Source organism: Meriones unguiculatus (genome assembly GCF_030254825.1).
Source record: "Meriones unguiculatus strain TT.TT164.6M chromosome 13 unlocalized genomic scaffold, Bangor_MerUng_6.1 Chr13_unordered_Scaffold_44, whole genome shotgun sequence".
Taxonomy (NCBI): domain Eukaryota; kingdom Metazoa; phylum Chordata; class Mammalia; order Rodentia; family Muridae; genus Meriones; species Meriones unguiculatus.
In genome coordinates, this window is record NW_026843651.1 from 779,538 (window position 1) to 806,208 (window position 26,671).

The 26,671-nt window shown below is 36.4% G+C and overlaps 1 protein-coding gene across 1 annotated transcript; it reads right to left on the reverse strand.

The window, feature by feature from the left end:
• Positions 1 to 233: 233 nt before the first annotated feature.
• Positions 234 to 26,261, reverse strand: LOC132651257 (vomeronasal type-2 receptor 116-like). Its single transcript, XM_060376496.1, has 6 exons — positions 26,038 to 26,261; positions 19,282 to 19,573; positions 17,190 to 18,002; positions 11,306 to 11,533; positions 8,852 to 8,975; positions 234 to 1,321 (listed from the first exon to the last, which is right to left on the reverse strand). The coding sequence occupies exons 1-6, from the start codon at positions 26,259 to 26,261 to the stop codon at positions 423 to 425; spliced, it is 2,580 nt and encodes an 859-aa protein (XP_060232479.1). The 3' UTR covers positions 234 to 422.
• Between the last annotated feature and the right edge of the window lie 410 nt (positions 26,262 to 26,671).

Consider the following 26,671-nt stretch of genomic DNA (forward strand, 5'->3'; position numbering starts at 1 on the left):
TGGGATGGTTCAAGCTGTTTAATAGACATCCCACCCCTTTACAGAGATTGATTTTCATGCCTGTTCTGTAGAAGAATCTCATATACCACCCAAATCTTCTTAAACTCCCAAAAATAACAAAGAGAACAAGTATTTAGTTCATGTACTATTTATATCAATTACTATCATATAATTACATTTAGAATATGTATACTGTCCACACATTAATAAGTAACATGCATAACTTACTAAAATATGTTTTTAACAGCAGTTTCTATTCTGAAATAAATGTCTGTGATTGAGAGTCAAAGTGAGGGGCTCTTATTTTTCTTTAAATACACATTTCAGAAAAAGTTACTTTAAAGTAGGTAAATGATTTAATTTTAGTATGCTAATGGGTTTCATTAGAGAACTAATACATCAAAATGATCAATTTTTATTTGCTAGTTTTTGTTTTTCAAATGTCTCAAAGAGTTTTTATTAGGTCTTAGGAAAATAATGTAGCACTTTGGGAAAAAGATGCACACCAACAGCCCTGCACTGGAGGCCAGGATGGAGAAGACCTCCACAGCCACCATGGCCTTGCCCTTGGTGCTCTGGTAGACAGGGATGAAAGTGACCCAGACACTAAGGAACACCAGCATGCTGAATGTCAGGAACTTGGCCTCATTGAATGTGTCAGGCAGGTTCCTCACTAGGAAAGCCACAGTGAAGCTCCCTAGGGCCAGGGTTCCTAAGTATGCCAGCACACAGTAGAAAGCAGTAGCTGAGCCCTTGTTGCATAAAATGATGACATGAGCATGTTCAGAGTGTATATCTGTGTCAATATAGGGAGGAGAGGTTCCCAGCCAGACTCCAGAGAGAATAAGTTGAATCAGGACACAGATGGGGATGACAGCATTATAGATGCCTGAGACAAACAACCTTCTCATTGTTCTCCCAGGTTTCACGATCCTAAAGGCCAGAATTACAGTTATAGTTTTTGCCAAAACAGTGGAAATAGCCAACGTGAATACAAGTGCAAATGTTATTTGTTGCAGTATGCAGGAGACAGTGTTTGGGCGTCCAATGAAGAAAAAGGAGCAGAGGAAGCAGAAGAGGATGGAGATGAGCAGGATATAGCTGAGAGTCTTGTTATTGGCCTTAACAATGGCTGATTCTCGGTGTTTAAGGAAGATCCCCAAAACTATAACTGTGCTTACAGAGAAGAACAGAGCTGTGCAGGCCAGAGCCATGCCCAGAGGATCCTCAAAGGATAGGAATGTCACTGCCTTGGGTAAACACTGGTTTCTCTCAGGGTTTGGGTAGTCTTGACTTAGGCAAGCACTACACTCTTGCTGATCTGTGCGGAGTAAGTGAATCAACATTTCAGTTTATACATGTATTTACACATTGCACATTTAATTCATAAGAGTTCTTTTCAATGATTTGTATAGCCTGGCATATTCGGCTTCATGATAGTGCCAAAATCATGAACTCTTTATGAATCCCAATCTATTGTTTTTCTTGATACTTAATAATAAGTTTTGTTTAAAGAATTTATTACTATTTGTCTAAGGCAATTAAAGTGAAATCTATATTACTCATATTCAGAGAAAGTAAAACTGTCAAGTAATCCTTCAGCCGCTTTTTAAATTAAGTGATTTAAATTACTAAGTATAGTATTTTGATCACATCAGTGTATCCAAATGCACTTCCCTGATTACACCATCATGGGTTCTTCTCATTTTTCTTGCTACTCACAGTTTCAGTAGATATTTATTACCCTGCTTCTACATATTTTTTCCAAGGTACCATGTGAAGAAGTTAGATCCCACATCCATGGCCTATGAAACAATTCTCATTTGGTGGTAAGCATACAAAACTTGCATCAACAAATTGCAGCTCTAAGCTCAGATCAACCTGTACCTATCTCAGCTGTAGAAGTTGCAGATACATTTCTAAATTCTTTGGCATTCTTTGACTCAGTACAGAACTCTTTGTCTTTTCATTATAATTCCAGAGTAATCCTAGGAATTGTTCTAATTTCCACACTTGTTTTTCTGGTCATCTCCAAAAGACTAAAAAAAGCCCTATATGTCACAGAGGTCTATAAATCTTTAAATCATTACATCATAAAGGGGAAAATGGCACAGTAAGATTCACTGGAGTTGGTGACAGTCATTTACTTTGCTTGATGTAATTCCAGCAAAGCTGAGCAGATTGTTAAAATCACTGTTATTCTAACTTTTTAGATATTTTTTTCTGTGTGTTTCCTTACTAGTGGTTTTCTGCGCTATGATTCCATTTGTTTTTTTCTACAAAAATTTATGTCTGAGTCTTTTTATGAAAATCCAAAACTTAACTTTATGTGTACACTGTTTGTAAATTTTCTTTCTGCCTGGGACATCATTAAGCACAGATAAGCATATTAGATATGAGGCCATTATTTCAGAAGTTTTCTTGGGGTATCTTCCCCTAAACAGTATTTTGGTGCAGAGTAAACAAGGCATTATGCAAACCCTGAGAGGCCAGGAGATTCAGTTATAGATTTAAGACTTCCTTTCATTTTAGGTTTAGAGCTCCCTGAAAATATAGTTTAAAAATAGGAGGTCATAGAGGATACACCCCTGATGGAATAAAACTCAGTAAATAGGACAGATTGACTAAAATAAACTTTTTCTACTTAATAGCATGATGATGATGCATATAGTAAAAAGAGTTATTTATTAGTATTTGCTATTCATACAAAGACCTGTTAAAGTATTTTCTGTTTTTCTGGACTGCACTCATACTACAAACAATGCCAGTCTAAAAGCAAACTGTCATACATTAAATATGTTTTCTTTGCAGGAGACCTTTTTTTTTTGATTTCTTAAAGTAGAGTCATGGGCTTATAATACTATCTTTTCTGTTTGTATTTTTTAATTGTTGCTGAACTTGTAACCCTGGATAAGTAATGAAAAAAATCAAACACCTACTCTGTACCACTTGTATAATCATTAGTCTGTGTTTGAACTGTGAAACTTGTATAAATACAGAAGGACCTTTTTGATAGTAAATCAGAGCTACAGAAATGTCTGAATTTTAAATGTCAATTGAGATTCCCTTGACCACTGAACCTGACTCACTCCCTTCCCTTACTGACCCCTCATATAGTATATATGCTGTGGAGAACCCTGCTTGCAAACATACTCCAACTCTCTTTTTCATGTTGAGGATGGCCTCACAGAAAGGTTCCTGGTACAGGCTTACAGAGAATGAACTGCCAACAAGAAAGCATTCATGGGACAGATATGTGCTCTCTGCACATATGTAGTAGTTGTGCAACTTGGTCCTCATGTGGGACTTCTAAGAGCACATGTGTAACCATTGTGCAGATTGGTCTTCATGGGGGGGCACCTATCAGAAAGATCAAAGCTCTCTCTGACTCTTTTGCCTGCCATTGGATTCCTTTTTGATAATTAGACTGCCTTGTGTAGTCTCAATAGCAGAAGTTGTGCATAGTCTTATTGCAAATTTATATGGCAAGGCTGGTTTTATATCCAAGGGAGGCTTCTTTTTTTCTGAAAAGAAAGAGAGGAAGGGCACATGGGTTGGCAGGTGAGGTGACAGAGAGGGACTAGGAGGAAAAGTGTGATTAGATGCTGCAGTAGTACATAAACAAATTAATTAATAATCCATTAAAAAGAAATAGTAAGATTGTAATAGAAATGAATGAAACAGAAACAAAGAAAATGCAAGTGTTAACTAAAGGAAGAGTTGGTTCATTCTGAAGATAAACAAAATTGACAGACTCTTGTCTCAAGTAAATCAAAGAAAGAAATAGAGGACTCAAATTAGTAGAATCAGAAGTGACGGAAAAACATTGCTACAGAATCCAAAGAAATTCAGAATATTCTACGGGAACATTTAAATATATATATATATATATATATATATATATATATATATATATATATATATATATATATCAGAATGCTTAAAATGCACATGAAATGGGTAAGTTTTATGCCCAAGCAACCATGATTCAAACATGAATTCAACTTTTATTCAACAGCCTAAATAGACCTAAACAGACTCATGAGGAAATTCAACGCTCACAAAAGCATCTTACCAAAAAAGAAATTAAGGAAGGCTGAAAGATTACAAAAGGAGACTCCAATATGTTGGAGACCAGAATGCACCATAACTGAAGGGTAGAGGATCGGAGTCCCAAAGACCATCGAGCAGGTCCAGGGGTAGCAAACTATGGTGCAGTCAGCCCTTCTACATACTCCAGTGAGTTTGGACTCCCAGGGTCTCTCAGCTGTAGCAACCAGACCTCAGATTCCTCCTGCTCCCCTGAGGTCAACATCAGGATTACTGGAACAGCATCCCATCCACCAAGCCACAGTTCCTTTGGTCAACCTGTGGACCTCAGGAAAACAAGAGAAACACAGGGATCCCAGATCCAATATGGCAGAGCAGAGAGGAATCTGCATACAAGGAACACAGTTTTAGGCAGGCCTATAAGCTGCAGCCCAGCTTTCTTCTGATTAGCCCCCACTGTTGTCACCTTGGCCTGGAGCCCTTTGGGGCATCTGCATATGCTCAGTATTCATGACCAGTAGCAGTACCTGCACCCCAAACATCGGGGCTCCCGTGCATGCACACTCCCTGACCTTCAATTCACATGCCCCCATCTGTTTTTTTTTTTGCTCACTACATGGCCTGTTCACTGCCCTTCAAGACACTGGCATCTGAATTGCCAGCACCCATTCTTGAGCCACTGCACATTCCTCATCTTCCTGAACACTACACTAGACTCCAAAGACAGGCTGGTCCAGTCTTTGGTGCAGGTTCCAGGAACAAACAGCTAAGGCTACAGAAAACCACATGGCAAAAGTCTAGCATAAAATAACAGTCAACAAAAATCAGGACACCATGGCTCCACCAACCCCCCCCCAAAAAAACAATGTATATACTAATGTAGCTGTAACACAAGAAAATGACCTTAAATCTATGCTTATTCAAATATTTGTGGCATATGAAGAGGAAAACAACTAATCTCTCAAAGAAATACAGGCAAATACAACAAAAGAGAGGCCATCATAGACAGGAAACCACAATCAAACAGGTGAAGGAAATACAATTATCCATGACCTTAGAAAATTAGAATTAATTAAGAAACCACAAACAAAGAAAACTGGGGATGGAACACTTAGAAAAGTGATCGAGTACCATAGAGATAAGCATCACCAACAGAATACAAGAAATTGGGGAAAGAATCTCAGGCGTTGAAGATGTAGTTGAAGTAACTGGTAAATCTCTCAAAGAAAAGAAAAAGTATAGTTTCTGATGCAAAACATTCAAGACATCCAGGACACCGTGAAAAGATGAAACCTAAGAATAATAGCAATAAAATAAACAGATGATTCCAGGCTCCAAGGTCCAGAAGCTATTTTCAATAAAATCATAGAAGTTTCACCAACCTTAAGAAAGAGATAGCTTTAAACATAAGAGCAGCTTACAGAACACCACATATTCTAGACCAGACAAGAAAATACTTGTGCAACATAATAATCAAAACACTAAATCTACCCAATGAAAAAAAATAAAAGCAGCAAGGAAAAAGGCCAAATAAGATATAAAGGCAGACCGATCAGAATCACACCAGACTTCCCAAAAGAGACTATGAAAGCCAGAAGGGCCTCAGTGGATGTCATGCAGACACTAGGAGACCACAGATGCCAGCAAAAGTGACCCAGCAAAAGTTACAGTCAACACAAATGGAGTAAACAAGATGTTCCATGACAAAACTAAATTTAAACAATATCTTTGCAGCATCCAGACCTAGAGAAGCTACTAGAAAGAAAACACCAACCAATGAGATAATCTAAACCCAAGAAGCACAGGATATAGATGACATCACAACAAAAAAATCAAGAAAACACAAGTACACAAACATACCATCAGCACCAATTCCACAATAACAAGAACTAACATTCATTGGATTTTAATATCTACCAACATCAATAGACTAAACACTACAAGAAAAAGACATATTCTAACAGAATGGTTACAGAAACAGGATTCAACATTCTGCTACAAACATGAAACACTTCAGCCATAAAGATAGACACTAACTTGAAGTAAAGTGCTAGAAAAAAAGATTTTCCAATCAAATAGGCTGAAGGAGCAAGTGGCAGTAGCATCCTAATATCTAATCAAATAGATTTTTAAAAAATATTAATTAAAAAAGATTGGGAAGGATACTTCAAATTCATCGAAGAAAAATCCACCATTAGGACATCAATATCTTGAAAAACTATGCCCCATATACAAGGGCACCTGCACTGTAAAAGAAACATTCAAGCTGAAATCACACATCAGTCCCAACTTAGTAATAGTGGGAGACTTCACCACCACACTCTCACCAATTGACATATCATTGAAACAGAAGCTAAATAGTGATAGTGAAGATTACAGAGGTCATGAATCAAATGGATCTAAGGGATTTCTACAGAAATTTTCACCTAGACACAAACAAATATGCTTTCTTCTCTGCACATCACGGATCCTTCTCCAAAACTGACCACAAAGTCAGGAACAAAGCAAATCTCAAAAGATACAAGAAGACTGACATAACCCTTGAATCCAATCACACTACCATGTTCTAGAGCTGGACCTCAGCTATGACAAAAAGAGCAAAACACCTGCACATATATCAAACCTGAACAACTCTCTACTCAATGACAGGTGTGTCGTGGAAGAAATAAAGAAAGAAATTAAAGATGTTCAAGAATTAATTGAAAATGAAGGTGCAACATACCGAAACTCCTATGACAAAATGAATGCTGTGCTAAGAGGAAAGTTCATAGTTCTTCATAAAGGAACTTGAGACATCTCATACATGCAATTTAATGACACACCTGAAAGATCCAGAAAAGATACAAAAGATACAGACACACCCAAGAGGAGTAGATGGCTTTAAATAATCAACCTCAGTGCTGAAATCAATATACTAAAAACAAAATGATTCAAAGAATCAACAAAACCATGAGCTGGTTCTTAGAGAAAATCAATAAAATAGACAATCTCTTAGCTAAAGTAACTAAAAGGTAGAAAGACACTATCGAAACAACATAAAAAATGAAACATGTATGTAAGGACACACACCAAGAAAATTAAAAGAAAAGTCTTACCTCAAAAGTCTATATGTCACAAAAATTTTAAATCTATATGGAATACACAATTTTCTTAATAGAGTCCACTTGCCAAAGTTAAATCAAGATCAGGTAAATAAATTAAATAGTCCTATCTCTCCTAAGATAATAGACGCTGTAATAAAAAAATCCCCATCAAAAAAGCCCAGGTCCAGATGGTTTCGGCAAAGAATTCTACCAGACATTCAAAGAAGAGGAAATACCAATATTCTTCAAACTATTCCACAAAATAGAAACAGAAGGAACATCACCAACCTCATTGTATGAGGCCACAGTCACGTTGATACCTAAACCACACAAAGATCCTACAAAGAAATGAACTTCAGACCAATATTGCTTATGATCATTGGTGCAAAACTACTCAGTAAAATTCTTGAAAACTGAATCCAAGAATACAACAAAAATATTATCCACCATAACCAAATAGGCTTCATCCCAGACATGCTGGGGTGGTTCAGTCTACAGAAATCTATCAATGTAATCCACCACATAAACAAACTGAAGAGAAAAAAAAGACATGATCATTTCCCTACATGCCAAAAAACATCTGACAAAATCCAACACCCATTAATGTTAAAAATTTAGGAGAGATCAAGAATAGAAGGCACATACCTAAACATAGGAAAAACAATATGCAGCAAGCCTATAGCCAACATCAAACTAAACAGAGAGGAACTTAAATCTATCCCACTGAAATCAGGCACGAGGCACGACTGCCTGCTCTCTTGATATCTCTTCAACATAGTATGTGAAGTCATATATCACACTGCAAGGAATTTAACCTATGGTAGCACTAGATCTCAGAATATAACGAATATTTAATCTTTCAACATTTTAGTGTTTTCAATAAATCATAAAATGTTTTGTTTGTTATCCAGTTGTCTAACGGTTGGCCTTTTTGAATATGATAAAAAAATAGTAGATTCTCATCGTTATATTAATGTATTTTCATTTTGACTTTTTACTTTCTTATGAAAATTTTCATTTTAAAAAGAACATAATTATCTCACTATACCTCTTCTTGTTCTTTGCCAAGAACATCTTCTTGAGCCACTTTATGTCTATTCTCTCTCAAATTCATGGCCTCTTGTTTATTATATGTTTAGTTGTGTGTGTGTTTGTTTGTATTAAAAATAAAACATGCACATGCCATATGAAGTTACTTGTCTATGTTAACACACATTTGACCATAACCCTAAACAGGCAACCATATTTTTATTTACATCAACTTTCTTTTTCTACTATTGTTGATACTGAAGATGACAAATGTAAGTGTTGTAAATGCAGTTCAATTTCTCATGCATTCAAGAAACAATCACACATGTACTTTTCCTGGAGTTATCTTCAGGCAAAAATCATTAGGTTTGTTTATTGCAGAAATAAAAATCAATTCTGGACCAGTGGAGATCTCGCAATTAATGGGGAACCTATACCATGGAGATAGCCATGTCATGCACCAAAAGGCAGGGTTTTTTTTTTTTTTTAGTAGTTTTCATATGACACAATAGCAAGAGAATTGCCACTCAAATCTTCACACATTTTGTGGCATCAGCAGTGATTACTAATGGATTCAGGGATGAGGGAAAGAGACATGGAGAACAGCATTGCATTATGACACCATAGTCAGTTTGTAACTTTCCCCTTCTACATTCCCAAGCAGTTGAGGATAGGTGTTATTTTTCTACCTGTCTGGTTGGAAATGTGCCACTCCGGACAAAATACACAAGAAAAACAGCAAATGGGTCTTTCTTCTTGTAGAACTTTCCAGAATCCTGGACCACAGCTCTGTGTACATACAGATTGAGGAGTCTGAAGGCAACACAGAAAAACCGGTCATAATATTGAACATTAATTTAAAATACTTTAGGCTAAACAACTTAAATGTACATACTCTATGTAAAGTGTATGTATTTTTTGTGTGTGTTTAAGTTTTTTATAATTTTTTTATTTTTTTATATTAATCACAAGCTCAGTATCCAAGTGGGTTACCCTAGCAAAGGGAACAGTGACTATCTCTGACATGAACTCAATGACTGGCTTTTTGACCTCCCCCTTCCCTCTGAGGGAGGAGCAGCCTTGGTAGGTGACAGACGAGGACATTGCAGCCAGTCCTGAAGATACCTGAAAAGCTAAGGTCAGATGGAAGTGGAAGAGGACTTCTCCTATCAGTGGACTTGGAAAGGGGCAAAGAGGAGATGAGGGAGGGACAGTGGGATTGAGAGGGAATGAGGGAGGGTTTATGACTGTGATACAAATTAAATTATATGTATTTAAGGGGAACTCCGAGGTTATCATATGTGAGTGTAGAATGGAGATTTGAAGTTAGCTCACTTCCTATTATTAAGTGTTCAACAACCATTTATGGTGATCAAACTGTGACTCACTTCTGCCTCACCTATGTGAAATGTATAAGGCATCCACATATTCTCGCCTCTGAGGCAGCAACTCAGAACTCATTTATTGTATGAATTATGGAAGGGTTGGATTGTCAGACAGAAAACCCAACACTCTCGCCTCATCTGTTTCTACCTTTACATTTCCAGTCATGTATTAAAACCCACACACTCTGATTCAGCTGAAAAAGGAAGCTCAATTTTCTCATGAAAGATTGTTTGGCCATTGGTGAATTATAATATATTTCTGTGATGTTTACCCATGACTCCCAGTGGTAGGAATTATACTGTACCTTTCCTTTCAAACGTTAGAGACATCATCACATAGGATTTTTACCAATTGCATTCTTAGTTAATCACAATAACTACTAAACTAATACAGTTTTAGTTCATTATATTTTAGAAATTGTGTAGGACAGGAAATATTTCTATCTTTCCTTAGACATCTCATCTGCCTTGATTTGGATTCAGTTTCTGTCTCATAAATATGTCTATATTAACAGTATTATGCTTGTAGATAACTGGCTCAGCAGTTAAGAGTGCACATCGCTCTTGCATAGAAATATGAGTTCAGTTCCAAACATACGTATTGGGCAGCTCATATACATTGGTTCCAGAAATGTCTTTTATCAAAATCCATAATTATGTCTTGTTTATGCTACCTCAAAATCTTGTAAAACTATTGATATGCTTGTGTTGGAGTTGTGTGAATGGAAGGATGCATTGAGCTTCAGCTTGCCTGTATAATTAACATATGTGACTATATAGATAAGTTTGTATCCATGTGTGTGTTATCATGTGTGTGTGTTTACATGTGGTAACACCCACAAACATGCCTATATATAACCATGAACACTCATTCATTCATTCATTGCATCATCAATGAACACAAGCATTCAGGTTCAATTCATCTAATTCTAGCTAAGGAATTAGCTGACATTATGTGTGCGTCTGTAGGTGTACTTATTTGTGTATGTAGACATTATATATATTTGAAATACTGGTTTATTTCAGATTTAAAGTCATCATACAGAAATAAAGGGATTACTAAGTATGTAATACTCTTGCCACATAAGCATGAAAGTCTGAATTTAATCATGATGAAGGGATGAAAAGAAAGTTTGGGTGCAAAAAATATGCCTGTAATCCAAGCTTTATGATCATGAAGACAGAGAGAGTACATAGGTAATACTGTCCACTGAGCAGAGCAAAATCAGAAAGTAAGGGTTTCAGAAAGATATCCTATTTAAAAAGAAAGTGGACAGCAACTGAGGAAGATAATCACAGTTAACTGTGGCCTTAACCAGCACATGTGTTCATATGCATGAATACCCACAAACAAACTCACAGTCACAACAGAGCTAAGAGCTTGAAATTTCACAACAGGAACTCAATGACTGGCTCTTTGGTCTCCCCACCCCCGAAGGGAGGAGCAGCCCTGTTAGGCCACAGAGGAGGGCTTTGCAGTCAGTCCTGAAGATACCTGATAAAACAGGATCAGATGAATGGGGAGGAGGTCCCCCCTATCAGTGGACTTGGAAAGGGGCACAGTGGAGATGAGGGAGGGAGGGAGGGACTGGGAGGGAATGAGGGATTGGGACATGGCTGGGATACAGAGTTAATAAAATGTAACTGATAAAAAAAATAATAATAATAAAAGAAATTTCACAATATATATTACACAATCAAGTTTATAATTCTTTACAAATAATTCCCTTTATATTAAATGCTGAAAATTTTTCCAACCTGATTAAAATTGCTTGGCCATTGAATCAGAACTTCATTGATGAAAAAGCCTTGGTCTTGTGGACTCTTGAAGACAAATTCTCCCACTTTAAGTATTAATGAATTTTGCTTACTATATGCAATAAAGTTTTGTATATCATATGTTTCCATGACATTCTTGTTCTCATCAAAGCTTATTTCATCTCCAGCAGCATTTGTCACTTTAATTTTCCTCAAAAATGGATGCAGCTGAAGAGAGACAAAATTTTATATGAGTGGCCCACACAGATTACTGGTTGACCTTTAAGAGAAATTCATTTTCCCTCTCTCTGATATGGGTTTCTTTTTAAAGGTGCTTAGTTTGTTTAGGAGTCTCCCCAGTTGTATAGCAAGATTAAAATTATTCCCCTTTGAAGTAATGCTAGAGTTACTAAACACAAGTAGAAATATCATTTATGAGAGAGAAGATAGTATAGTGTGTAACGTGTCCTTAGTTGGGAAAAAGGTCCTGTGTCTTTCTCCAGCACCAGAAAAAAATATTTCCATTTAAAAGATGGATATTTGAAGAGGATTCAAAATGGTGGTGCCCAGTCCACATGGTTTCTGAGTGCTAGAACTCTAGTGACTCCACAGCAAGTAAGAGGCTGTGCTGTGGACCCCAAAACACCAATGTCTATGCTTCTCAGCTTTAACGTACACTAGAAGGAAAACTCCAAGCAAATAAAGTTAACCACACCCAAGAAAACAAATAAGATATAAAAAAACACCATTGCTGCAAAACCAAAAGGAGAGAAACACAGAAACTCACTACAACCATAAAAATCAAAATTACCAGCACTAGCAAACATTAGTTATTAATATCACTCAACATCAATGGATTCAATTCCTCAAAAAAAAAAAAAAAAAAAAAACACAGACTAACAGAATAGATGCATAAGTAGGACTGCTGCAAACAAGAAACACATCTTAACAAAAAAAGAGGACATTACCTCAGAGTGAAGGGCTGGAAATAGCTTTTTCAAGGAAATGGACCCAAGAAGCAAATTGAAAGAAGCCATCCTGATATCTAATAAAAATAAACTTTTAACTGAATTTACTCAAAAGATATGGGAAAGGATGCATATCATAGTAAAATGATACATATCATATAAAAAATCCACCAAGATGATGTTTCAATTCTGAATATTTTGCTTCAAACACAAGGGCACCTACATTTGTAGAAGAAGCATTACTAAAGCTTAAATAATACACTTATATGTCCACAGTAATAGTGGGAGACTCCAAAACACGGCACTAACCAAAGGACAAATCATGAAAACAGAAACTAGATAGAGAAACAATCAAACTAACTAATGATCAAATCAAATGGATTCAACAGATATCTACAGAATTTTCACCCAGACAAAAAAGGATATACCATCTTCTCAGCACATCACAGAAACTTCTTCAAGATTGCCCATTAACTTGGTCAGAAAGCAAGCCTCAACAAGTATAAGAAATTTGTAATAACACCTTGTATCTTATCAGACCACCATGGATTAAAGCTAGAGTTCAATAACAATGGAAACAATAGAAAACCTATAAAACTAATAGAAACTGAATGACTCAGTAATCATTGGGTCAGGGAAGAAATAAAGAAAGAAAATATAGATCTTCTAGAATTCAGTGAAAATGAAGAGACAACATACCTAAACTTCTGGGACACAATGAAAGCAGTGCTAAGGAGAAGGAAGGTTCATAGCATTAAGTGCCTTTCTAAAAAGAATTACGGAATTCTCATAGCAGCAATTTAAAAGTACATGTAAAAGCTCTAGAACAGACTGAAGTAAACATCTAAGAGGAGTAGACAAGAGGAAATAATCAAACTCATAGCTGAAGTTAGTGTCAAAGAAAAAAAAATGGGAACAATACAAAGAATCAGTGAAACCAAGAGCTGTTTTTTTTGAACATCAACAAGATAGACAAAGCTCTAGAGAAGCTAACAAAAAGGGAGAGAGATAGTATCCCAATAAACAAAATCAGTTATGAAAAGGGAGTGTAAAGAATCATTAGGTCTTATTTCAAAAGACTGTATTCTACAAGTTTGGAAAATCAAAAGGAAATGGAAGATTTTCCTGATATATGTCACTTGCCAACATTAAATTAAGATAAGGTAAGCAGTTTAAACAGTCCTATAACCTCTAAGAAAATAGAAGCTGTCATCAGAGGTCTCCCAACCAAAAAATCCCAGAGCCAGATGGTTGTAGCATGGAATTCTACCAGACTTCCAAAGAGGACCTCATTCCAACACTCCTGAAACTATTCCACAAAATATAACAGAAGGAATATTGCCAAATTCATTCTATGAGGCTACAGTTACTCTAATACCTTAAACCACACAAAGACCCAACAAAAAAGAAAATTTCAGAGCCATTTCCCTTACAGACTTATATGGAAAAGTACTCAATAAAATACTAGAAAACCAAACCAGGATCACATCAAATACATCATCCACCATGATCAAGTAAACATCATCACAGGAATGTGGGGATGATTCAACACATTTAAATCCATCTCTGTAATTCACTGGAAGAAAAAAATAAACATGTTTATCTCATTAGATGCAAAAAAAAAAATGCCTTTGATAAAATCAAGCACCACTTCATGATAAAAGTTCTGTAAAGATCAGGGTTACAAGGCCCATACATAGACATAATAAAGGTAATATACAGCAAGCAGATAGCCAAAATCAAATTAAATGGGGAAAAATTCAAAGCAATTATACTAAAATCAGGGACAAGACAAGGCTGCCCACTCTCTCTATGTATCTTCAATGTAGTACTTGAAGTTATAGCTAGAACAGTAATATAACTAAAAGAGATCAGGGGGTCCAAATTGGAAAGGAAGAAGTAAAAACATCCCTATTTACAGATGATGTACTATTATATATAAGTGACCCCAAAAGTTCTACCAGAAAACTTATACAGCTGATAAACCACTTCAGAAAAGTGGTTGCTTTAAAATTAACTCAAAAGATCAGTAGTGGCCTGAATACAAATGAGAAATTGGCTGATAAGAAAATTGGGGAAATAGCATCCTTCAGAACAGCCAGAAATAATATCTTGGTGGAACTCTCCCCAAGCAAGAGAAAGACTTCTGTTACAGGAACTTCAAGTCTCTGAAAAAAGAAACTGAAAAGATATCAAAAGATGGAAAGAGCTCCCATGCTCATGGCTCGGTAAAATTAACATAGCAAAAATGACCATATTAGCAAAAGCAATCTATATATTTAATATAATTCCTATCCAAAAAACAACACAATTCATCACAGACCTTGAAAGAACAATTCACAATATTATATTGAAAATAAAAAAAAATAATAATAACCCAGCATTTCTGTGCAATAAAAGAACTTCAGGCCACAGAGGAAGACAATGCAGTCAGTCTCGATGAGACCTGATATGCTAGGGACAAAGGGAAGGGAAAAATGACCCCCCATCAGTGGGCTTGAGGAGGGACATAAGAGGAGATGAGGGAGGGAGTGTGGTGCTGTGACAACACATGCTGACAAGGACGTGGAGAAAAATAACCCTCCTCTATTTTTCATGGGAGTACAAATTTGGACCACTATTTTGCAAATCAATCTGGTGCTTTCTCAGAAAATTGGGAACAGTTCTACCTCAAGAACCATCTATAATCTTCCTGGACATATAACAAAGATACTTCACCATAAATGGACATTTGCTCAACTGTATACATTAAGCTTTATTTGTAATAGAAAGAATCTGAGAACAAATAGGTGTTCCTCTACCAAAGAATGGGTAAAGAAAATATGGTACATTTACACTACTCAGCTATTAAAATCAAACAAATCATGAAATTTGTAGGCAATTGGGTGGAAATAGGAATGATCATCCTGAGTGAGGTAACCCATGGCCAGAAAGACACATATGCTATGTATTCCCTTATAAGTGGATATTAGCCATATAATAACCACACTACTAATCATGGACCTAAAGAAACTAAGTAACAAGAAGGGCTCAAGGTAGGACCTTCTTAAATCTCACTCAGATGGGGAAATTAAATGGACAGTGAAAGAGGAAATATAGAGGGAATTGGACAGGAGAGGTTGTGTGGAGTGAGATGAGGGAAAGCAGATATGAGGAGAATTGGGCGGCAAGGTTTAAGGGCCTGGAGACAAAGGGTGAAAGAAGGTTGGGGAAATCATTGAGACAAACTGTTGAGATGGGTCAGGCTACAGGCTACAGGGAGGATATGGGGATGTCTCTAGCTGAGCCTTCCATCAGTGTGGGAGTTGAGAGTGTAGAAAGCCCCCTTCTAGCCAGGAAGGACCTATAGTGGTGGGAAGGAAATACCAATTTACCTGAAAACCTCCCAAACAAAATTTATCTTAACTCCACGGTGGACAAAGACAAAGATACAGTAGGTCTGATGGAATGAAAAATTAATACCTGCCCCAATGTGACACCCACCCCATGGGAGATAGCCAATCCTTGACAACATTAATGATATGTGCTATGTTTAGGGACAGGAGCCTAACTTAACATTTCTCTAAGAGCCTCCTCACCCTTAGCAGTTAATCGAATCACATGCTGAGACTCACAGTCCAGCATCTCACAGAGCTTGAAGAGTCTCATGTAAGAGTGGTTGGGAAGGATAGAAGGAACCCAAGTGGACTAGAATGCTGCAAGAATACAGAGTAAAGTGACCTACATCCACCGGGGCTTTATACTTGGAATGAAACTAGGTGCAATACATATATGTAAATGATGGGATGTTGGATCTTCATGTGGGTCCCTTAGTAAGTTGAGCAGTTGTACCTTAGTAAGTTGTGAGTAGCCATGTATGTGCTAACAACGACACTTGGGTCCTCTGCATGTGCAGCAAGTACATGTAACACTGAGTCATCCTCCAGTATGATTCAATTACATATCTAACTTAATACAATGGGTAAACAGTTCAGCTACTGAGACATGATATTGTGTTACCTAATTAACAATGTGTGTTATAAAGGTTGCTTAGGTGCTAAGTTATTTGTACACAGGACATACTAACTTAGATAATATCACATCTCTAGAAAGCTATATTCACAAACTGTGTCAGTGTTTATGCCAAATATTATTGTTTTACATGATACTCTAAATTACACAGTGCACTCTATGTTCAGAATTCATTTTATTTATTTTTGAATGGATTTAAAGTCCAATTGACTTGTCCAACAAACTTCTTCATGGCACCCTATTTGAATGTGACCATCAAGGCTCATGTATATAAATGAATCCCATGTTTATATCTTGTCGGTTTAAAACCCAAACACATCCATCTACCACTAATACACAGAGATAGTGCCTAAGCTTATGAGCACTGTGTTCTAACATTTAATAATAGAAACACAGTCTTGGTTTTTCCTTCATTTTAAGTAATTAAGAATGAAGAAATTATAAAAGCCATTACTTTTCAGTTACTTATGTCACTTGCACAGGCTATTAATTTTATGGTCTTCTGTCATTAAATATAGATTGAATTTTACGTGAAATAGCAGCTTTGGATATGGTCATTATATCTAAAGCTTATTTCAATGGGTATATTCCAAGAAAATATAAATTTTGATTATTGAACTTGCTATATTTTGACATTAATCACATATTTATATTCAGAATTTCATGTTAGGTTAGGAAACATTTGTTTAAACACATTCTAATTTAATGTCTTCAAATCTGTGCTTTCAGTTCCAAAATCATGTCAGATAATTGTAGACATATATAGATATACTATGACAAACCCTTTTGCATTTTAAAATATTCTTTTAATTATAAGAAGAAAATGCTTTCTTGGTTAACCACAATAAATTGCTTACCAATAATATGTGATCCTGGTGATTCCCTTGCTTATGAATGAGGCTTACCTGCCATGGTAGAATCTCACCCTTGTTTCTGTCATCCATAGGTCCCATTTCAGTTTTGGTCAACAGCATTTTATGGAGGGCATGGGCCACTGCATATACTGCATTCCATATAGAATAGCTGGGCTCAGAAGTAGTCATCACATCATTTATTTCATCCCCAGTCTTTAGGGAAATATTTGCTGGACAGGGTTTAAATTTTTCACATAGAAAACCAAGAGGTGAACAATCAAAATTGTCAACCCAGAATTTAGAGAAGTAAGAATCTCCTGGGTACTGGGAGGGTGTAAGTGCCTCAAGAAAGTGCTTGAAGCCAGGGATACTTCTCCTCTTTGAAAACGAGAAGCTTCCTCTGAAAGCATATATCCAAAAATTCCTGTCATTGAATGTAGATTCTAAATATGTCAGGTGTTGCTTTGCCATGATCCACACCTTTCTTCTTAAAAATTTTTTAATGTATGGGAGAGAGATCACCAAGTCATCCATATTACCATAGAATAAAATCACATTTACTTGTATATGTTGGTACAAGTTCAGCAATCCATAATCATATATTATTCTATATTTTGAGTTATCAGACAGTTTTTCTGTAAAAGCCATACAGATATCTTCTGATCCAATCTTTACTGTCAGGTCTGAGAGAAACTCCCTTCCTATCCCATCATCAGACACAATGACCCCCAGCCACTTCCAGCCAAAGTGGAGCAATAAAGAGATCAACCCTTGGGTTAGAGCTCTGTCTTTAGGAGACATCTGATAAAGGGTTGGGAATGTATCTTTGTCACTTAGCATGGAATCAAAGGGACCATATGTGACCTGAAGAAGCAAAGGGAAAAAAAAGGTGATTATAAGTTTTATGTATTTGGAATCATCATCACCTGGAGGGAAGAAGTGAGTTCGTACTTTGCATATGAGAATCAAAGAACTGCTTATTGGTGAAGAGGATGTCTTCTCTGAGATTAGCTTGTCTATCTGATCACATGATGGAATATGTCTTTTTTTTCCTAATACTATGATCTCCAACATTACTCAGATATCTGAAGTAAACAATATTCTGTTCACTGTCTTTGAAAGACATGATAGATCTCCCTTGTTGCAATACAATGAAACAGAGTATCTGATGTAGTGAAAGACTGCAGAAAACATTACCATGTACTTTCTGGTCACATAACACCATATTTCTCAGAACCATCAGCTTTAGGAAAGCAAATACAGAAAGAGACTAACAAAGTTTTTAGAGATTCATTTACCTAAGTTAAAATGGTGCAGGTTGTGAAGATCTGAAATCACATTGCCAGGGGTTATTGCATCATCCCTGTCTAATGATAGATTTGACTGAGACAAAACTCTGAAACAGATGTAAACTATTGTGTGTTTCATTTTTTTTAACATTAGGATAAAATACATTTACAAATTATTTAACTGAGTGATAACAATCAGAGTTACACTATGGGTTTTATAATCTTGATTATTCCTGACCCTTGTGCTCACAGAGTATTTTCTTTGCATGTAGTAATGCCTGCTGATGGATGCCTTTATTCAGTGTATCCTGGAAAGAGTCAATTGTGGCAATCTATTTAAGTGTTTGGTCTCTGTGGGTGCTATTCTGAGATCTACTTTCCTGCATGAGATCGTTAATTCCTTGATTTAACATCAGATTTTCATCAGTGATGACCTTGAAGATTGTTCTAAATTTAGTTACATGTCCCAGACTTTCTTTTTTTCATACATCAGTATTGACAACTGCAGGAATTCTGAGATGGTTATATGCTTTCTTTGGTACTTAGGTATCTTTGTTGTACAATTTGACTTATGACAAAATGCAGCCTGAGTATCCACAGTACATCTTCCAGTGTTTGACAATAGAGTCATGGTTTCCACTAAGTGATCTGCTTAGAAATTTTCAGAATGTACTGAGCATGATTTTTACCACACTCTTTCTACTGTTAACCATTGCCATATGAAAGTAATATATTCACTTCTCTTTTAAATCTGCCTATCCTAAACATAAAACACTTCTCTGTTTTCTTTTGTTTGTGTTGTTTTGTCAGGTTTGACCTGTGATTGTGCACAAAAAAATACTTCCCTAACTTACTTGTGGGACTTTGTAGAGCTCTGAAAGTGTTCCAATTGCAGCAGAAAATTCTGACTTGGTTCCTGAAATGATTTCTAGAGCTTTGTGTTGTGTTTTGCATTTGTAGTTAGGAACATACTCTCTTATTCCAGACATCAACATCAAAAGGCCCTCTAAGGTTCTTTTGTTAGAATTAAAGGCATTGTAGACATGAAAACCCAAGGTCACATTGGGAAGCAGTTGTGTGTCCTTATTGATCTGACCAATGGCAAAGTATAAGGTCAGCAAATATAGATAGTTTCTCCATTTTGGTCTAAACAGAAGAACAGAATGATGAGTGTAGTCAGTCCATTTTTTTTCAGAAACTCTTTATCAAATTCAGGAACCTAGAAGTGTTAAACCTTGACTTTTACTGTGACATGTACAGCTTTTGTGAATAAGCCCCTGATGAATCAGGAACACCATGGAATGGCTCCTAAACTCTCAGAAATTGAACTATAACTAATAATGGTTTCCTTGCTGTAGATTTTGTGGATAAAGTGTCAATTTTTATGTCCTGTGACTGCTGACTATATAGGTGCTTATGATGTTTTCCTTTATGGAAGCATTGGGATACGGAAGAGTCACTAAGGTGTTCACTAGGAATGTGAATAAGAGCTTCATATTCTTTTGTTTTGCAATTATTCATTTTCGTACTCACTTACAAAAATTGTAACAACTTTGTATGCACTCTTAGTGTTAAAGTGTTGCACTGAAGGATGGATAGACGTCCAGGCATCTAGGCACACTGACCCCTTTTGTACAAAGAAGAGCATCAGTCTCAGTGCCCACAGGATGTCCTGGAACCATCTGTAGCTCTAGGACATGAGATCCCTTTTGGAATTTAAGACCACCAGGCACACATGTTGTATTCACACAAGAAGGCAAGCACTCAAGTACATGAAATAAAAATAAATACACCTGTGTAAAATAGTGTTTGGGGAATGACTTCAGAAATGACTGAGATGTTATGAGTACTTGATACACTTGTGGAGGACTCTGATTCAGTCATAGTAGCCACTTTTTGGATTACCATACCATTTAACACCAGTTCTAGGGGTCCTCCTCTCCCCTCTGCACACACCAAGCATACCTGTGGTACACAAAAAAACAAGTAGGCAAAACACTCATAAACACAAAATAAAAATACAAAAATTTTTTATAAAAATGTAAAAAGTAATAACTTATAGAAAAGTGCTTCTATAAGTTTTCAGACTAAATAGTTAATTTGAGTTTCCTGGGTAAGGTAAGGCAGTGAAGGAAAAGAAGTTAAACTAGCATAAAAAAAGGAGGAAAACACAAGTCCTATCAGGCAGTAAAAAATTACTCATTATAGGAGGAAATGTAATTTTGGTGCAGGTAGTTGGGCTGAACTGTCTCACTCATAGACTTCCATGTTTGGGGATGGGTCTTCAGATCCTTCTTTCCAAACTCCAGGTAGGTGAGAGGCTGCCTGGCACTAATAGAGGCAGAGTAACAGAAATCATTAGCATGAAGTCCACTGGTTTCTACTGAAGGAAAGATTCTGCCTTCATTCCAGCCATCACCAAGTAGAAATTCCATGTGGTTGCAATATATTAAATTGAGGTCTATGGCTAGATGCTGTAAAGAGAATCTATTGTTCTAAACCATGAAATTAGCAACCATTGACAGAGGGAGGATTAGTCTTTCCCAGGAATTACTCAATACCAAATATTCAACTGTGCGAATGTGTACATGTATGAATGATAACTGCTGGAAAGAGCTATGTTTGCAAAGACTGGCTATAAAAACTTCATTGATGATTTTAACCTTTGGCTACCTGAGATGTGACTTTGGATCCTAGTCCCTTAGCTGAGATGCTTTGTCTGCCCTCAGTGGGAGAAGATGATCCTGGTCTTGTAGAGATTTAATGTCCCAGGGCTGGCTGATGCCTATGTGGAACCTTCTGCTGCTGTGTAGAGGAGAAGGGAAAATGGGGAAAAGTGTGTGTGAGAGGAGGGACTGGAGGATAATGGGAGGGCTTCTATCAGAATGTAAAATTAATAAATATATAAATTAATGGAGAAAAACTTGTAGCTTATATATAAGCTATATATAAGATTTATATAAATTTTAAGATTTCTAAGAATATTTTTTATACATTCTATAACTCAGGATTTGTAAATTCTTGGGTGTGGTTTAAAACTCTGTAAAGTCATCAACAAAATGTCAGGTTAAAAATTGTAAGAAAAAAGATTAATAGGTAAAAAATACAACATGCTTGTGTATGATGTGCATTCAATTAATATTTATAAAAATAAACGTGTGAGAACATAGTGTATATGTTACAGGAATACAATTTCTATTTCTGGAAAATAGAACTTACTAACATCAAATGTTTGACAATGGTTTATAAATTTCTAAGGTCATAAATATCTATTCAGGTTAACAGAGACTGACTTAGAGATGTATGTCTAAGTTTTTAAGTGTCTAAAAACACACATATATCTCTACTAACTGTGTTCAAAATGAGGCTTGTAAAAACCTAGGTAAGGAAAAACAGATGTTAAATAACTAAGTTATGTTTTATAAATAAGGTCTATTGGAGGTTGTTCTGATGTGTGTTACTGGCACTCAAGGTCTGTTACAACTATCTTAGTTTTGAAAACCTGCCTAAGACATACCTGATTGTTTGATTAAATGTCCTATATCTGGGCAGGGCAGAATGGGTTAGGCATGGCAAAGATTCTGGGGCTTTTGGGAAAGGAGAATCATAAGACAGATGGTCGGGAAGTGAGGAGGAAGAAGGATGCCATGATGGGTTGTTGTGAAGAAAAGAACATGTGGGCTGAGGAAGGACTCTAATAATGGCACGAAAAGGCTCATATGTAGAATGCTACTATGTACCATGGAATTATAGATTGAAGGTGGACCAGATGAGGAGGATTAAGGTGGAAGGCATTGGATGAGGGCTGGGAGATGAATGGTGAGGTTATTGAGGCAGCATATGTGAAATATCTGTCTGGCGCAAAAGAAATAAGGCAAATATAAAATCTAACCAGTATCTGAGTCTTATTTGTGATACTGGGTTAAATAATACCACAGTGATAGTGTTATTGCAAATAATAATAAATAGTATAGAGCCCAACAATCATTTTTTTAATTTTCTGCAACAAAGGTCTATAAATTCCTAAGTTCTATCTAGGATACCAGAATTTTACATGAAGATGTAAATATAACCTCTCTGTCTTTTCTTAGTATGTTAGCGTTTAACTATCTGGACAAACTGAGTCATATAAGAAACTAATATTCTGTACGATACACTACAAATGGATCTGGAAAGTGACATTCCTAGTCTTTCTGTGAACTCTATGTTTTAAGGTTCTTTTTTGTTGTAAAAAATCTTTACCTAAATCTTCATATCAAAATGTTAAGGCTCAAACTTACCATGGGCAAAAGTGCAAAAGTCTAATCTTAAAAGCTGTGAGCTTGTTGAAAACTGTAAAAGATAATTAATATTAGGGATAATGGTCAGACACCTTACAGATGACCAAATACTTTAATATGTTCAAAGGTAGGCCTGTCATCATGCACAGTATAAACATAATGCCTACACAGAGATAAAAGTGTCTGTGTGTCCAATCAAGGACAAACCTTACACAAGTAACTAAATATCCATGACGTTTATTTAATATAAAATATGGTTAATAAATTAGATGTTGTTCCCCAAACCCTTCAGAGAGTTCTTCTAAATACGGATTTAAGAAACCTAAAGAAAAAGTCTCCCTCTAGTAGACAAAAATATACACTTCCAGTCATAAGCTAAGGCAATTCACAAATACTATGGACAGAAATGGCCTTTGTCTTGATCATATTTGAACTGTAGTAATGCTGACAATTGAACCAAGAATTGACATATGCTTTATTATATCTCTGACCAACCTCTGAACACTGTTGAGATGAATACCCTAATCTCCCTGGCCAAGACAGGTTAGTTTTCTCAAGTTCCTCTTCCATAAGACATCTCTCAGACTTTACGAGTCTGGTGCTTGAAAGCTGTTGATTCCCTATGTTGCAGCTGAAGTCTTAATGTTGTTTGGGTGACATCCAAAGAACCTCTGCTCACCACAAAGTATTTGAACACCATGGAGGAACCTAGACTGGGTTCTTTTTGACTGATACAGAGGCCATTTGGTTTTATACTACTTACTCAATTTAACCCTCTCAGATCTCTGGTGGTGTTGACAGCAAGTTGTCACTATAGAAGTTGAACAGCAACCAGGAAACCCTAGGCAGATCTTCAAAATGAGGCTGCAAATGCATGGTCAGTCCATACTATATGTGACAATCAATCCTTGTTCTTTCTACAGCTAGTAGGTCACCTGCTGAAGGAAGCATTATGCCAGAAAGGTTTGCCTTACTGACAGGCATCACAGTGAACAACATAATCACACAAAAATAGATACATATGAAAGTCAAACTAAAGCTATTATGTAATTAATATCCATCAATCTAATTGTTAGAATTTTTATTTAAAACAACGTGCTTTTCAAGCACTGCTTAATTAACAGAGTCTCCTGGTAAAGGTTTGGGGGGGAACAAAGTCTTTAAACCTGACATGAAATTAATGGTGGGCTCTTTGATCTCCCCATCTCCAAAGGGAGGAGCAGCCCTGCTAGGCCACAGAGGAGGACTTTGGAGCCAGTCGTGAAGATACCTGATAAAAAAGGGTGAGATGAAAGGGGAGGAGGTCCTTCCCTATCAGTGGCCTTGGAAAGGGACAGAGAAGAGATAAGGGAGGGAGAGTGGAATTGGAAGGGAAAGAGAGAGCGGGGTACAGCTGGGACACAAAGTTAATAAAATTAAACTAATAATAAAAAATAAATAAATATAATAATCAAAAACTTGATAAAAATTTTTACTGTCTAAGACAGTGAATGGTGGTACCTAAATGCAAGTTGTAAATATCTGAGACAGTGGTTTAAGGTATGAGAAAATGAGACTTTATGATTTCAAAATGTCAAAGTTTTAAAATATTAATCAGTGGAGTTCTGATATCCTATGGAAACCACCTGATGAAAGATGTGGTTCCTGTTTTCATAGTTACAGAATCTCATTTTAATGTCCTATCATTGTTTTAAAGACACAGTACTTCCCATTATGCAGAAATCTTATCTGCCATTACATATATATAGACAGAGGTAAGTCTGTTCATTTTTCATGACTTTAATCCAGAAACATCCTTTTTTGATCTCCAAGCTTTAGGTATATCTGTAAATCATGAATCTATCCCAGCTGTTTACAGACACTTGCTTTTCCTACAGTGAGGATTACAGTGTGTGTTCTGGATGGTGTTCATATTAATATATTTGAAATGTTCATCTCCTTAAGTAAAGTTTTAAAACATATTTTAAACTTCAAGGAATTGAGACTTAATCCCCCTAACACAGGTCAAACAGATTCTAGATTAAGACTTCTGACAATTAATAATTCATTCTTTCTGTCTCTTTCCTATCTCTGAGGAGGGATTCTTTTCTTTCTCTGGTCTTGGGACTATTTCTACCTCCTGCTGTAGGGGGCTAATGAACTATAGTTTCTCCCTCTTTTGAAAGCATTCGTAAGAGTACTTAACTTGCAAAATAAATCAGGCAACCTAGGATTTTTCTTTTCACATACTCCATAACAATACAACTACAAGATCAACAGGCTTATAGGTTTGTTTCCTCCTCACAGAGAGTTGCATAGAATGAGCCTTCCAGAAGATACTTCTCGGTAAAGTATCATCCTAAGCCAGAATCATTACTCAAGTGAACAAATATGCCAAGTATACCATGAATGGAAAAACAGGAAATATGGAAAACCCAAATGACTCCTCCATAATATCATACATAACCAACAAATGAACACAAATGTACTCAGAGAGATAAAGTGGCCAATGAATACTTCAGAAAGTAAAGAGGTGAATAACCCAAAGGAAGATGAAATCAAACAGTGAATTTGACTGGGCATTGAGACAAGAATCAGCAGTGCACAGGAGAATTTGGATGAGGGATCAAAAAGAATAATACAAATAAAACATTCATTACCAAAAAAAGAGAAATCCTAAGACAAAATTCAATTTCTAGAGCAGGAGAAGGACAAATGTTAATATTGAAATGAAAACTAGTAAGCCCCCAATCACACCACAAGGCACCGTTTCTAGCAGAACTAAGTAGACAACAGAATATCATGCATGAAGGACATGACTTTCAGAGCATTTCATTAAAGTATCAGTGAGAAATAAATAACTATGACTGCAGTGTCCAAACTCTGAGACACTTTAAAGAAACTAATGCCAGAAAATGTGAAACAGTAGATGCTGAGATTTGTATTAAGGAGGTGGAGATACTCAACTTCATTTTAGCTGAAATCTCCAAATCTGGGGAAAAAACATTCAAGCAAAAGATACTTAAATGCCCAAATAAAGGTGCACAGAGTGGAAAATTACCTTGACATATTAGAGTCAATGCGTCAAAAATATATAAGCCTGATCATGGAATTCTACAATGAAGCAAACATAAAAGGTGGTGGATTCTCTCACTGATTTCTTCCTCTCTTGACATAGAAGGAAGAGAAATATAAATATTTGTAGTTGTGTAATGAAGGAGGACAGTTTGAAACTTTCTTTTACATTTTTCTGGAAGTAGTTCAATATTGTCAAAGAAATTATATGTTCACAGAAGAGCAGGCACTGTCTTCAGGCCACAACACCCAATGCACATTCACACAAATACTCACAGAAAGATTTTCCATAGCAGACTTGGTTCGCTGTCAAAATTATTCATGAAGTTGATGTGTGCTTCTACTGTGGTGTAAATTGGGATAAATACATCTAGGATTATGTCTGCCTTCATGTATGTGTTGGGCTGCTGCCAGTAATCAAAACAACTGTGGTGAGTCCCCTCCATTGACGTAAATGGAGATTGCAGGAGTAGTAAGAGACATAGCAAAGGAAAGGACATGTCAGGGTCTTCACAACACAGAGACAATGCACTGCATCTATGTTGATCCAAGGAGATTATTTGCATGTCAGGGTCATGCAGCAGGCTCAGACCTCAACCTTGTCCAAGAAGTCTTTGTATGCTACAGCTGCTTCCTACTGTTACTTCAGGTTCTTAGTTTGTGCACAACCAATGGTTCTCATGACAAACCCACTCACAAACTGAAGCAAAGTCCAGACATTAGAATGTGGGTCACAGTGCTGAGATATTTCTTTAACTGTAACCAGAGTCACTCTGAATTTCCTGGCTTTTCATTATTCTATTTTCCTCTCATACCTGTGTTCTGGGGATCCCATAGCCCTGGGGCTCTGCAGCTGCATCCTCAATGTGGGTGAAAAACATGTTTGGTTTTTTCTTTCTTCCCCAACCTG